The 15,212-nt window shown below is 52.9% G+C and overlaps 1 protein-coding gene across 2 annotated transcripts in view; it reads left to right on the top strand.

Annotated features, from left to right (window-relative positions):
* Positions 1–15,212, top strand: part of KLHL29 (kelch like family member 29) — a 327,396-nt gene that overhangs the window by 173,856 nt on the left and 138,328 nt on the right. For both annotated transcript variants that reach the window (XM_034952689.3, XM_034952690.2), the window contains one exon: positions 7,542–7,871. In XM_034952689.3, the coding sequence (XP_034808580.1) occupies positions 7,587–7,871 (285 nt within the window). In that variant the 5' untranslated portion in view covers positions 7,542–7,586. The remainder of the gene's footprint in view (positions 1–7,541; positions 7,872–15,212) is intronic.

Genomic DNA, 15,212 nt, shown 5'->3' with positions numbered 1-15,212 from the left:
CAGATGGCCTCCATCCCGCCCATGAGCTCAGGTGCACGAAGCATCCTGTTCCTGAGCAGGGACTCTCCGGGCCCAGGGCTGAGGGCTGCTGGACACTGTTCCCTCTGCTCCAGCCCCACATGGACAATACAAACACACAGAGGCTCATGGCGACTCTTAATTATTTACTCATGAATTATTCATGGTGAGGGTTTTCCAGGCAGGTCTGCGTGGCAGGGCTGCCGATCCGATCTCCAGCAAGTGTCCAGGAGTCCGACACCGCCCCCCAACACACCAGCTGGTGAGCAATTAGAAACACAGTCTGGGCCTGGGGCACCAGGATTTCCTTCCTGCAATATCCTCAGGCCCCAGGTAGCCCAAGCCTTTTGCAAGCCTGGGCCTGGGACATGAGGGCACTTGAGCCACAGGGAGAAGCTCTTCCATCAAGGCAGGCCCTGGGGCTAGTGACACGAGGTCCCCTGTGTCATGGGTATTTATGGAGGATGACCTCCCCCCCCCCAACTTGTGTCTCCCAGTGTCCCTGAGTGAGACCACCCTACAGGATCCTGGCTGACCTAGCACAGAGGGCCTCGGGAGCTGTGCATGTTTGCAGACACCAGGCCACACACACTGCTTCAGATTTGACTGTGTCTTTTTCCTCATCCCAGTAAACCTGCCCAGTTCCTGTTGGGACATGAGGGTTCTAGGGACAGGCAGTGGGAGAAGGCTTAGGAGGGAGCCAAAAGTCAGGGGCTGAGGCTACTTTGTCATCTTTATTTTGATCCTAGTTAAGACCCACCTGCCTCCTGCAAGGGAACAGAAGGAGCCCCTGGGGACAGGGTGGCCCATCCCTCATTCCTGCCTCTCCCAGGTGCTCTGGCACCCCATGATGCTGACCATGCTGAAGATTTGGCCCCATGTGCCAACAGGAAAGGAAGTGGCCAGTTTCCATTCATTCCCGAGGAACAGGCAGCCTGAGGGGAGGTTCGTCTGTGGAGGTGTGAGGTCAGGGCTCTGTCAGGTGGAGGACACTTTTTGGTGAGCAGGTGAGTCAGCAGGTGAGCCCACACCTCATCCCTCAGAAGTAGGGAGATGGCAGGAATACACCCTTCACCGTCTCCTGGAGATAAGTGATGGGAGGGAAAGACCTTTCTGGCAGGGCCGGGGATGCTGTTGGGCACACCCCAGCGCTGGCCTCTGCCCCACCTCCTCTGAGGGATGATCCGAATTGTGAGGCAGTTGCACTTGACCATTGGGATTTTCCCCAGAGCTCGTGGATGTGGCATTGCTGCATTTGGTGATGCTGGGGGACCTTGTCCTGAGGTTTGGGGTGCACCTGTGTGCATTGAGACGCCAGCATGTGGCTCTGAAGGGGGGACTGGATTGCAGCAGGTTCAATGACTGAACATTCCAAGAAGTGCTTCTGCCTGTCAGGAGCTCCCAGTGACGTGTTCCCTCCCTTGTTCACATTTGCTCCGGTTCTGTGAGGAGGTCTTCCACTTCCCCTCTCTGCTCCCTGGAGGTGGGGAGGTGCATCACAGAGAAGGCAACGGGGAGCCTGACAGCCTGAGCTGGCTTCCTAAGCTGTGTGTGCAGGGTCCAGGCTCCAGACTCTGAATCTGGGCTCAGAGCTGGGAAACCGAAGCCTGATGTCTGTCCCGGACTGCTATGAAGATGACCCCCCTCACGGAGGCGCAGGCGTGGTGTTGACTGGCAGGCTCTGTGCACAGGGGAGACTTCAGGAGGCCAGGCATGGTGGCTCACACCTGTAATCCCAGCACTTTGAGAGGCCAAAGTGGGCGGATCACTTGAGGCCAGGAGTTTGAGACCAACCTGGCCAAAATGGCGAAACCCCATTTCTACCAAAAAAAAAACAAAAAAAATACAAAAATTAGCGGGTGTGGTGATGGGTGCCTGTAATCCTGTAATACGCAGGAGGCTGAGGCAGGAGAATCGCTTGAACCTGGGAGTTGGAGGTTGCGGTGAGCTGAGATTGCATCACTGCACTCCAGCCTGGGTGACAGAGCAAGACTCCATCTCAAAAAAAAAAAAAAGCAGAAAGACTTCAGGGTTCTGCCCTCCTCCCCTCCCGTCTCCTGGCCAGCATCGGCTTTGCTGCCTGCAAGATCCCAAAGGCCAGAGCCAAGTTGGCACATAAAATACCTGTGAGGCCTTTCACATTTCACCCACGACTAGCACCAAACTGTCTCTACCCTGCACCTCAGCGTGGCCTATTTCCACCTTTCCACCCGTGAATACAAGATTTTTCTAGCCTCTAGAGCGTTTTCTTCACATGTGCATGTAATTTAAACAGGTGCTAGCAAAGCACTAACCCCACCCAGATTCGAGTCCTAGTGTCTTTGTAAATGGTCCCCTCCATACAAAGGGATGGCTGCTGCTCAGCCTGCTCCGTCCCCCTTGGTGAAGGGCCCTGTGCCAGGCTCTGCCAGTTCACGGGCAGCCTGCCAGGAAAGGGGGCTCACCTTGACAAGGAAGCTTTGTGATGTGTTTTGTCGGTAATTGCTTGACCAGTCTCGTCTAACGTACCTCATCCATTCCAGGCCTCCTTCTGCCACAACTAGCATTTCCTGATGCCTCCCTCAACACCGCTCTGGGCACACATGTATGCCCATGGGACCTTGTGACACAGTGGCTCGGTGCCCAGCAGAAAATATTTAAGTTGCCACCTTTGGTGCTGTAACTGTGCCGTCTCACTCAGGGTAAACCGTGCAACTCCTTTCTTTCATGACGTTTGAAAGGGAAAATTAAATTGAGGAGTGAAGTCTCACCGAAAGGCTGGCATGCAAATTCTTGACCTTTGTTTTGAGTACACGTAATGAGGCTGCAACTAGATTTCAGGCTCCAGGCCCCAAGTCTCCATCTCCTGCCTGGCATTTTAAGGAGACTTGAGGAGCTGAGCATCAGGGTGGGGGACGGGAGTGGTGGGAGGTGCGGGGTGCTGGGGCCTGGGCTTTGCTTTCATGCACCAGAACTGTAAGGCGCGGGCACGGCATGGCCCAGCAGGTGGTCCCCAAGGCAGAGAGTGGAGAGGTTTTACTGGGGCCTAGGAGACCCCTTTGACCTGATCCCAAGCACATCTAGGCATGTCTCAGAGGGGCCGGGTTGCTGGCCGCCCTCAGTGCGTACCCTCCTCACCTCCATCCTCCCCAGCTGGAAGGAGATGGCTTCTTTGGCGATATGTGAGGTTGTGTTGTTTTGTAGGAAGGTAGGGACTGATTTATCACATCAGTCAGGCCAGGCTAGGCTGTGCTTAGGTAACACATAGACTGCCAATTTCAGTGCCTTATCACAGCAAAGATTCACGCCCCCAGTATGCAACATCCAGTGTGCGTAGGGAAACGCTCTTCCATCAGATGATGGCACCATCTGGAACATGTGGCCTCCAGGGTTGCCATGACGAGCGAAGGGAACTGAGGGTCATAGATGTTTGCAAAGGGCCAGGTCTGGAAGTGGTCTCCATCACCTCCCCACCCATCCTATCCACCAGACTCCAGACACAGGAGCCCAACTTAACTGCAGTGGCAGCTGGGAGAGTTCCTCCTTGTGCCCAGAAAGAGGACATACTGTGGTGAATACATAACATCCTCTCTGCCACATTAGGATCCAACCCTAGGGATGCAGTGTCCCTGAGGCAGTGATGATCACGAGCCCCTTGTTGGCAGGTGAACCTTGGGAGAGGCGTCTACACTGTGAGCCCCAGCTGACCTCGACATGCAGATATTCTCCATTCAGGCCTGTCCTTCAAGGCTCAAGGTCTGATTTACTAGGACTGTAAGACATTTTCTCTTTTTTTTTTTCTTTTTTTTTCTTTGGTCTTACTCTGTCGCCCAGGCTGGCGTGCAGTGGCACGATCTCGGCTTACTGCAACCTCCACCTCCCGGGTTCAAGCGATTCTCATGCCTCAGCTTCCTGAGTAGCTGGAACTACAGATGCACACCACCATGCCTGGCTAATTTTCGTATTTTTTTGGTAGAAATGGGGTTTCACCATGTAGGCCAGGCTGCTCTTGAACTCCTGGCCTCAAGTGATCCTCCCACCTTGGCCTCCCAAAGTGCTGGGATTACAGGTGTGAGCCCCCATGCCCAGGCTAAGGTAGGATGTTGTCTTACTCCAGCACCTACGTGGAACTTCCAGTCAGGAGACTCAGCGTTTCTTTCTGTGTCTGAGATTTTCTCTTCACACAAATGTGTTTGTCCTCTCTGGAAGTGCTCAGCGACGAAGAAAAAACAAGCATTAGTTTATTGATTCATTCAGCACACAGGTACTGAACACCCTTCTTTGCCAGGCACTGTTCAAGTTGCTGGGGTCACACAGAGAATGAGGACCCAAACCCTGTTCTCAAGGTAGCAGATAGACAGCAGCCGTGGCTGCAGGGAGGGCGGGCACCATTTGCTCAGGGGACTGGATGAGAGTCTCTCACCTGACCCAGAAGGGGGAAAGTAAGTTCAGGGTTCTAGAAGAATTGGTGCCTGAACTGGGTGGGTCATAGGCTGTAGCCGGGGAAGGGTCGGAAGCCATTCCTGGCAAAAGAGCAGCGTGGACTGGGACCCTGAGCTGAAAGGGGACATGAGGCTTCAGAAACCATAAGGCATTTGGAATGATTGGCCATGGTCTCTGGGGTGGGACGGGATGAATGAGAGGGGATGCTAGAAAAGGGAGCCTGCCCAGATCCTCTTCTGGGCCACCACGAAGAGTTGGAATCTTATATTGATGGACAGGATTTAAAGCAGGAAAGTAAAGTGTCATGATCAGATTTGCCCTTTGCAAAACTCCTGTGGGCAGTTGGGTAGAGAATGGCTGAGAAGGGCAAGACTGGGGGCAGGCAGGCAGGCAGGCAGGCAGTCAGGCGAACTGAAATAAGGAGACACTGGGAGACAGTGACGGAAGGTCGTGGCTGCAGATGGAGAAGGGGGTAGATTTGACAGCAACTGAGGCAGAGGAATCTAAGACCTGGCTGTCGAACAGGGGAATGGAGATGAGGAGATAGAGGCAGCTTTCTCTGAGAGAGGGAATTACTGAGGATGGGTGTTTGGGCAAAGGAACATTGCGCTAATTTAGCAACTTTGGGCGTTTAGGTACCTGTGGAACAGCTGGGGGAAGGTGTGCGGCAGGCTTCAGGGAGGTTGGGGTGGTGCTTAAGAGAGAGGAGAGCTGCAAAGGTAGCCTTGGGAGTTATCCAGAAAGAGGGGATGGAGGGATGAGATCATCCAGGGAGAAGAGGAGGAGGAGATCTGGAACCCCGAGGAGCCCCAGCTTTTTAAGAATGAGCTGAGGAAGAAGAGCCCGCCAAGGAGACTGAGAAGGAGCAGCCGAGAGGGAGGCGGAGGGCTGGGAGAGGGCTGGCATCACAGAAACTGCAGAGGAGGGTTCCGGAAAGCAAGGAAGATCAGCCACGTTGCAAGTGAGGGAAGTTGAGGACAGCGGCATAAATGTCCCCTTGGATTTAGCGAGCAGGTCACCCATGACTTCAATGAGAACAGTTCCCATGGAGTGGCCAGGGCGAAGGCCACAGCGGAGCAGGTCACAGAGTGAACAGGACGAGGAAACTGGAGCTAAGTTTAGACAATGCCATCAAGAAGCTCAGCCGAAAAAGTTTATGTGGGGAGATCAAAAGGGAATGGATTTTTATTTTTTAACCATGTAATATTGGATAGGCTTTTTTTTTTTTTTTTTTTTTGAGATGGAGTCTTGCTTTGTTGACAGGCTGGAGTGCAATATCGCGATCTCAGCTCACTGCAACCTCTGCCTCCCAAGTTCAAGTGATTCTCCTGCCTCAGCCTCCTGAGTAGCTGGGACTACAGGCACGTGCTGCCACTCCCAACTAATTTTAGTGTTTTTAGTAGAGATGGGGTTTCACTGTGTTGGCCAAGATGGTCTCGATCTCTTGCCCTTGTGATCCGCCTGCCTTGGCCTCCCAAAGTGCTAGGATTACAGGCGTAGGCCACTGCATCCAGCCTGGATAGACTTTTTAAAAAGAATTTTTGTGTCATGGTGTAAGCCAGAAAGCATAATGGTGAAATAAACAGTGACACCACATCCAGCTGAAGAAGTTATGGTCAGCTGTGTTTCAGGCGGGGCTGCAGGCTTCACCCAGGCTGCAGGGTGGGTTCAGGTCTGCCCAGTGTGCCTGGCAGAGGGGATGATGGCCACCAGGGCACAGGCCAGCACGCAAGTAGAACATGGGTAGGAGGCTGCTTGGGTTGGGCACAGGCCCTGGCTCCATGGCACTAGAAGTTGACAACTAGGTCTGGATGTGCAAAGTCTGCAGTAGGAACAGGCTTTATAGATAGATATTTTTAAAATAAAGTGGCCCGTCTGTCCACTGGCCAACAATTCCAGGGTGCCTCCCCAGGGCTGAGCTGAACTGGCAGGTTAGGAAAAGGAGCTGGGAACCCGGACCTCCGGGGACTCACCCCCAGACTGGAAAACAGGTGGAGAATGGAAAAGGCCAAAGGCAACCAAGCTGTGCCTGAGCCATGCCCAGGGCTGTGGGTGTGATGCAGACCCCTACCCTAACCCACCACCACTTGTGCCCTGGCACTGCCATGCCCTCTCCCCTCTGTCTCTGCCTCTCCATGGCCTCTGAGACCGACAGCCTCCCCTGCGTCTTTACAGCGTTCTTGACCGAGAGTAACACCGGGCCCTGGATGGGCAGGGAACCAGGCAAGTCATGGTAATACTGAGCAAAATGCAATCTTTGGTGATTCAGAAGCCCTTCCAAGTATCATGGTGTGTCCAGGTCTCCATGACAACATGGAAGGGCCTTATGCTCAGAGGCTCAGGAGAGCCATGTGGGAGATAGTCTGGTTAACAGAGGCCAGGGTACTCCGGGTCTCTGATGCCGCCCGAGATCAAATCACAGGGCTGTGATTATGAAAGGGAACTCAACTCCTGGAGGCTAACACCCTTTGCGACTGGAGTTGTGCATTTAGCTAGGATCTAAAGGCTGGGGATCCTGGACTCTTTATCACTTTCTAGTACTCGAACCTCAAGGGATAACTTATTCTCAGTGAGGTCCCTCGACCCTCAACTGGGAACCATCCATGCCCTGCCGCCTCACAGGCTACTGTAGGAGGAAGAGAGATTTATGTAAAGGGCTTTGTCCACTATAAAGTGAGTCTGCACACGTGGGTGGCCGCATCCTATCACGTGTTGGAGGAAAACACGTCCTGAGGAGTTCACGGCTCTTTTTTCACGGTGGGGTGGGAGGGGATAAAGTCCCATCCATAATTAAAATACGCACATTTGTGTCGTTCAGGGCAGTGAGATGTGGCAGAACAAACAGTATCACTTTTAACTGTGACTGGGTTCAAATCCTGCCTACTTACTTTGGCCACGTGATCCTGGGCAAATTGGGTATTCCTTGTCTGCGAAGTGGGGCTAATTAATGATCCATGCTTTGTGTGGGCTAGCGTGACTCTGAAATGAGCTAATGTTTGAAGGCCTGTTATTGAACCCAGAGAAGGGGCTTCATGGATGCTGTCAGTTGTCGCTGCCTGCTCCAGTCCTAAATCACCCTTCTCTCCACCCTGTCACCACAGGTCCGGGCTCTGTTTCCCTGTGAGAAGCCGCCTCGGCCCACCGAGATGTCCCGGCACCATAGCCGCTTCGAAAGAGATTACCGGGTGGGCTGGGACCGCCGCGAGTGGAGCGTCAACGGGACGCATGGGACCACCAGCATCTGCAGTGTCACCTCGGGGGCCGGTGGCGGCACAGCCAGCAGCCTCAGCGCCCGGCCCGGCCTCCTGCCGCTGCCCGTGGTGCCCTCCCGGCTGCCCACCCCTGCTACAGCTCCTGCTCCCTGCACCACCGGCAGCAGCGAGGCCATCACCAGCCTCGTGGCCAGCTCTGCGTCTGCGGTCACCACCAAGGTAAGATGTGGTGTCATCTCTGAGCAGGAGCCGGATAGAGGGGCCCTGCCTCCCTGCAGGCTCAGGCCAGCCCCACAGGCTCCTGTGGGGCAGCCTGTGCTCCACGCCCTGAGTCCTCCAGAGTCTTGTCCTTCCAGGACCTGGGCCTGGCAACTGTTTGCGAGCGTTCATGAGGGTTTTATTATCCATAAAGTCTTTCTCTGTGACTAACTTGTAGGAAGACAAGCAGGTGCTGAGGCCACTCATTGTCCTATGCCATGTTGATTAGATGCTATTAATGAGTGAAGTAACAGTGGAACTCCAAGATGGCAATATGGGGTTCCTAAATAGATAAATTGAGACCATGCAAGCATCCCTGGGGGTGCCAGTAACTTGGGTGCGCAAGAAGATACTGACAAGCAGTAACAGTCATAAAGGGTGATAAACCCACCCTTTATTAACCACTGGGCCTCGTGTTCTCATATCCATTGTCTCTTCTGAGCCTTGCCACAGCACGATGAGGTCAGTGCTTTTATCATCCCTGCCTTACAGTTGAGGACACTGAGGCACGGCAAGGGCTCAGTAGGCCTTCTAAGGGCTGGTCCAAGGCTGCTGGTCCAAGGCTGTGGGACCTTTCTGCAGAGGACCCAGGACTTGTCCCCACAGCTGGCTTCAGGGATGTCAGCGCCAGGTCATTCCCGTTTCTTTTAGAAGAGGTGGCTCCAGCCTTGGGAATGGCAACAGAGGCCAACCTGTGTTGCTGAATGGAATGTGGAAAACAGTGTTGCCAAGGCTCTTGCTTGGCCTTGGGCTGAGCTCGTCCTCCATCGTGCTGGCTGCTTGGAGCCCCTCAGGCAGCCTGAGTCCTGGAGGGACGGGCCCCTGGCCATGGCTGTGGTAGGAAGGCCATCGGTCCCCATCCTGCTTCCTCACCGAGCAGGGGCTACGCAGGCTGCCTTTGCCTCTGCTGGCCATTCAGAGCTGCTTCCCAGGAGCCCCCTTGGGGCAGTGTGCGTGTACATGCGTGTATGTGCATGCATGCGTGTGTGTGTGCATGAGTGTATGTGTGTGCACATGTGTGTGTGTCTAGGCTTTTCTTTTCCTGCTTTCAGAAAAGTTGCCAGAGAAGTTAAAGGCGGGGAGCCCCAGCCCGGCCATTGTGAGGTGGCTGTGGTGCTGGAAAGCCGCGCTCCAGGTGTGCTGCGCCTTTGTCTCCTGGTTTTCAAAACTCCCTTTCAGCCCTGCTTCCCATTAATAACTGTGAGTGTTGCCGGCCACAGAGCCTGGCAGAGGCCGAGACAATGGAGCTATTGGAGGCTGGCTCGGAGCGCACTGACATCTTGCTGCAGTGCCTTATTGATTTTATTTTCCTGTTATGAAAACACCACCCCACTGAGGCGGGGAGGGAAAGAATGTTGGACAGGGGAGAGGAGATGGAGGATTATTTGGGCACGCTGCCCCCAGGCCAGCCAAACACATTCCTCCCCTGGGCGCCAGCCCGAGCGCTGGTCTGACTCAGTGACCTCTGCCCAGTAGGGCCAGCCGCTGGCCCCGCTGGCCACATCTGGCAGGCGCTCTGCAGGGCCAGCTGTTGGCCATATGGAGAATGGCAGCCGCTGGAACCGACTGCTCGGGGCTCCAGGTGGGAGAGAGAGGCGGGGCCCGGAGGCCGTCTTGAAAGTGTCTGTCCTTTTAAGGATACATGCCTTTGTAGGGATGGTGTTGGGCTGCTCTGGGGGACGAAGTGGAGGGGCTCGGTGCTGGGGCTCCCCCACAGGGCTGTGCTGCCTGCAGAGCTCCCGCTTTGCTCCAGAGTGGCTTGATATTCACCATCCTTGACTGGCCTGATCCCAAACCACAGCCACATGAGAGGAAGGGAACCCAGTCTCAGACAGAAAACAACAGCTGGGGCAAGGACTGGGCAGGGTGGCCAGGAGGGGGAGAGGGGGCGAAAGTTCATTCCTGTGAGGACAGCCCGCTCCTTGGCATGTCACAACAGAGGAACTGAATTCTGCCTCCAGCCCGGCCTGTTTCCTGCAGGGGCTTGTTTGATTCCCCGGATTAAGCCCTGGTCCCTTGGTGCCCAGGAGCACTGGGTGGGGGGAAGGGAGGACAGCAGTGCTGGCTTCCCGAGCACCCCTGGCAGATTTGGGCCACAGTGCCTTCCCGCCATTCTAGCCTGGCTCCTGCCCGCCCAGAGGCCTGTCCCCTAGCCTATGTGTCTGACCCCGTGCCAAGACCACATCAACTGATGGGCAGGCCCGGGCCCAGGTATTTGCGGTTTCCCCAGTCAACAATGTGGGTCTTTACTGAGCAGGCAAGAGCTGGCTGGCTCTTGCCCTCGGGGAGCTCACGGCTTCTTGTGTATAACAAATCTGTGGCCTGGACAGTGTGACCAGATGACCCAAGAATGTCTCTCCCCCTGAAGTTATTGGCAGGGGAGGCCTAGTGCAGTGGCTACAGCCAGACTTTGGAGACAGACTGCCTGGATTTGAATTCCCTTCTACCGCTTGCTATCTGAGTGACCCTGGACAGGTTACCTAACCTCTCTGGGCGTCACTTCTGTAAAATGGGAAGAGGTCGTTGTACTTGCGAGCAGAGTTGTTGTGAGGACTGTGTGGGTTAAAACCTGTGTGAAGTGCTCAGAACAAGACAGAACCTGGCATGTGGTAATTCGAGTCTCATATTGGTGCTGACCTCCTCCTATCACCGCTGTCACTGTCATCCAGGTGAGGCCTATGGGACAAGGCTCTACCCTCTTAGGGGAAGGTGTTCATGTCCTTTTTTTTTTCTTCTTCAGTCGAGATGGGGTTTCACCATGTTGGCCAGGCTGGTCTTGAACTCCTGACCTCAAGTGATCCACCCACCTTGGCATCCCAAAGTGCTGGGATTACAGACGTGAATCACCGTGCTCAGCCTGAAAGGTGTTCCTTTCTAACCTCACCAAGAGGAAAAGGTAGGTCTTCAGATAAGACACAACAGCCAGGCCCCAAGAAAGCAAGGAAAGGAAAGAGCATCTCAAACCTACCCCTTGGCTGGGACTCCAGATGCTCCGTAGGCAAGAGGGAGCTGGGGGGAAGAGGCCGTCTAGCGGGCTCCAGACCGAGACTGGTAACAGCCAGGTGACCAAGGGAAGGGAGTTTAAAGCTTTTTTCAGCTGTGGCGCCCTTTCCTCTAGGGAAAGCCCATTGTGGAAACAGCTGAAACTGCACTCCAGTGGATGGTGGGGTGGGTGGGCGAGGTTGGCCGGGTAGAAGCCAGGAGCAGAGCTGTGTCCGAGCTCACCAGAGTGTGGGGAGAGCTGCTGGAATGTATCTACCGGGCTTCCTGGGTGAAGGGTCTAGAGCCACATGTGGACCAGAGCCACCCTCGGAAACTCAGCAACTGTCCCTGAGGAAAGTGACTGGGGGACTAGTGTCGGTACTGTGAGGCCTTAGTGTCCCCTCTTGGCTAGGCAGGGCGCAGGGTGAACATCATGTGCCCTGGGGGCTGGGGCATCCCATGCCATCACCCTCCCCACCCAGCCCTGTGGGCCTGGTCACCTTCCCAGGCAGGGGCCGGCTTCTGCCAGGCTCTCTGGGTGAGGAGGCTGGCTGTGCTTCCAGCGGCTGGCCGGTGAGGTGATGACAATTCTTTCTGTCACTGCTGCCTTCAGGCCTGAGTTGGTTTTTCTACTTCTTCATTTGTCTGTGGCCTAAAGTTTCCTCACGTGTCTTGAGGAAAGGCCAGTTGGACAAGCAGACTCCTGGGCTGCTGAAGTACAGGGAGGGTCTGGTGGGCTCCCCCAGCCCCGCAACACACACTCATGGCTCAGACCAATCAGCGGCCTCCCCAGGACACAAGTTCCAAGAGCCTAACAGGAGCAGAGTGACCACATCCTCCAGCCCCTCATTCTACAGGTCACAGTAGTGAGGCCCAAAGAAAATGTGGCCTGCCGAGGTCACCCAGTGAGTTAGAATCAGAACCAGCCTGGGCCAGCTCCTCTTCCCACTCCAGGCTGCCTGGTAGAGGATTCACCATGGTAACCATGATTGCAGCATTGTTATGGTAACTTTTCCATCCGCTCATCCACCCAGCTGATAGCAAGCAAGAGATTTCAGGCCAGAAAGTGGGCACATTTACTTACCTCTGTGGTATAGGTGAGAAAATTTAAGCCAAAGGTTATGTCAACTCAGCATTTCACCACTGCTAAGAGCTTCAAGCTTTTGAGTCTGACAGCACTGGGATTGAATCCTAGCTCCGCCACTTAGAAGCTGAGTATGTCTCTGAACCTCAGTTTCTTTGTCTCTAAGAATTGGGAATAATCATAGAATCCTCCTCATGGGGATGATGTGAGAACTGGTTAAATTAATATGCATAGAAAAGCTTAAAACACTACCTGCCATTTGGTAAGCACTCGATAAAAGTTAATTTTAGAAAGTTAAACCATTGACTGGGTCTACCCAGTTATTCATACATTTGCGGGGAAACCTGTCCCCCCCGGTGGTTGGTGCTGGAGGCTGAAGAAAGGTGCATTGGCCTGTCCCCATCCCCTGTCTGATGCGGCATGAGGTCATGCTAAGGAACTGGGATGGCATCCCATCCCTGGCCCACCACTGTGTGTCTGGGCTGTAGATGGTCAGGACCGCAGGGGCAGGGTGCTCCTGAGAAGCAGAACTGCGACTCCACTGCCAGGCCTGTTTGTGGGCCTGAAGGGAAGCCCCAATGCCCCACAGTTGCTGCTGCATGAAATTTAAATTATTCTCAGCAAACCTGCTTGACAGATGAAACAGAAAAGGGACGGCTTCATAAAATGCAATTTTGTTCCTGAAAGAATGGACTCTGCAGAATCCTCGCTGATGTCTGAAATGTACTGGGGGCTTTTTTTCCTAGTGGTCAGGAGCACTCATGCTGAAATATTCCCATCATCCCTCAGAGCTAAGCCCTTGAAAATAAATCTAGCTGGGAAGCAGAGCGACTTCGCCTGTGTCGGAGGCCCGAGAAGAACCAAAAGGGGCCATGAAATCTGCGGGCTTCATCGTCAACACTCAAAACACCCGGGTTTTGACATTTATGAGCATTTAGGGCTATCGGGGTGGATATGTGTCATCATAGAGACAACGCTGGAGATGATATCTTCCCCATGTGCTCCAGCTTCTCTGGAGAAATGCTCCCCTTGGGGGAGATGATCTGGAATTTCCGTGGGGATCATGTGAGTGACCGCAGGGCCAATGTGGCAGCCCCTCCTGTTGTGTGCTTCTGGGGCCCATGAATGGAGAGAGGATGCTTTTGCACAGAACTCTCATTCCTCTTGTATTCACATTGAAAATCGAAGGCTGCCTTGCCGAGTGGGCTCAGTTGGGAGAATCATTCAAGCCCCTTTCATCGTGAATTTCCAGACTGCAAGTGATTTTATCCAGAAGACTGTTGCTTTCTCCATGAACAAGAACTGTGATTTGCCTTGTGATAAATTATCAGGGAACAATAACACATTGTGAGATAACACAACCTGTGCATGTTAGTACTGAGCTAATGGGTTTTGCCTGTACCTTAAGTCGCAATTACAGTTTTGATTGTGTATTCATTGACTTACAACCCACCTGTCAGTCACAAAGTGTGTACAAAATTGAAAAATGTCATGATTTTCAAAGCATCCATTTCAAAGCCTGCAGTTTGGGCTGAGTGGCCTGAACTTAAATTTCTGATTAAGGAGGCAAAAAGAGGGAAGAAGATGTATTTTGCCACACTTGTAAGAGACGAGCCTTAGTCTGGGCCAAAAAAAAGTCCATACACGGATTCCAAAATAAAGATATCAGAAGACTTCATTGACTGGAGCCAGTTGTGTATGTAAGTTAGCTTTTGCTGCTTGATAATACCCCCAAAACCTGGGGTTTTAAAGCCATAACGGTTCTGTGGTTTGACTGGTCAGTACTGGTCTGGGCTGGCTCAGCTGATCTCTGCTAGGCTGTCTCATTTATCTGTGGTCTGCTGTAGGTTGGCTAGTGGCTGGATGATCAGGGTTAGTCTCACACACCTGTGGTTGGCCAACTGTTGGCCACGGTGCCTCAGTCCTTTGTGGCCTGTCATCCTCCATCCAGCTAGCTCAGGCTTATTCACGTGGTGGTCTCAGGGTACCAAGAGCAGCAAGAGAGCAAGGTCCATGCACAGATGCTTTTCTAACCTCTTCCTGAGGCATGTTTGCTAAAATCCCACTGGCCAAAGCAGGAGGCATGGCCAAGCCAGATTCAAGGAGTGGGCAAAGAGACCCCACCTCTTGATGGGAGATACTGCAACACCACATTGCAAAGGGACAGGCATCTAAGGTTGGAAAGAATTGTGATCATTTTTGCAGTCTACCCATGGAGTGTTCCCAGCATGTTTGTTTAGGCATAGTCATTCACCCTTCAGTTCTGGCCAAGGCTGGCATGCCTCAGGCAGAAAGGATTACTCTCTCATATGGCCTGGTATAGATGTGGGACACTCAGGACCCACGTACATCTATCTACTCAGAGAACTGGCTAATGAGGTTTAAAAGAAGACACCCAGCAAGGATTGTGCTGCTAGGGAACAGACTGTCCCGTTGGCTCTCAGGGGATCTTGCAGGTACACTGACCTTGGCTTCTAAGTTCAGAAGCTCCAATGCTTGATCCTGTCACTGCTCCAGGGTTAGTGGGACTGGAACACTGCTGTCCCCAGGACATGCAGAAGGACAGATGCTAACCTACTGATTTGGAATTTAAAAATCACCCCAAGGAGGCCACCTTCGTGGACTTTGACCAGAGGCTTTCTCCCTGTGAAAATCCACTTGGGAAAACAAATTCTGATGGGGAGACTTCCTAATGAGTCTGAAATCAGGAAAGGGAGCCTGTCACATGATGCAGTATTCAGTAACCACAGATTCGGACAGCCTAGTGCCTCTTTCTCCCTAATAGGATAAATCCTGTGCAGTTCCCCAAAAGCCCTCAGAAGGGCCTCTTCTTAAATTAAATTAGGTTTTCTGCAAAGAGCATCACTCAAGATGAACATAAATCTACTTCTTACTCAGTTCTAATGGTTTTCCCTGTTTCGTTTAATTACTCATGTTGCAATTAAACAATTTTTTTTTCCCTTGAGAAAGGACAGTATTTTAGCTACATTATGGGTTAAATAGGCTTTGGAGAACTAGACTGGGAGTCTCATCACCATTTATAACATTTTTTTTATAGGGAAAGTATGTTCCAAAATCTAAACAGCCAAATTACAAATGAACTTTCAGAACCCAACCCATTTGTTAACTAGGAACCGTCTGTAATGCTAAAAATAACTTGAGGAAATAAACATAAAAAGGAGAGCTTAATGCATCTTAGGATCATTTATCTACCATCAGCCCCTACACAGTTAGCT

This window comes from Pan paniscus, chromosome 12 (genome assembly GCF_029289425.2).
Source record: "Pan paniscus chromosome 12, NHGRI_mPanPan1-v2.0_pri, whole genome shotgun sequence".
NCBI lineage: Eukaryota > Metazoa > Chordata > Mammalia > Primates > Hominidae > Pan > Pan paniscus.
This window is presented reverse-complemented; position numbering and strand designations above follow the sequence as displayed.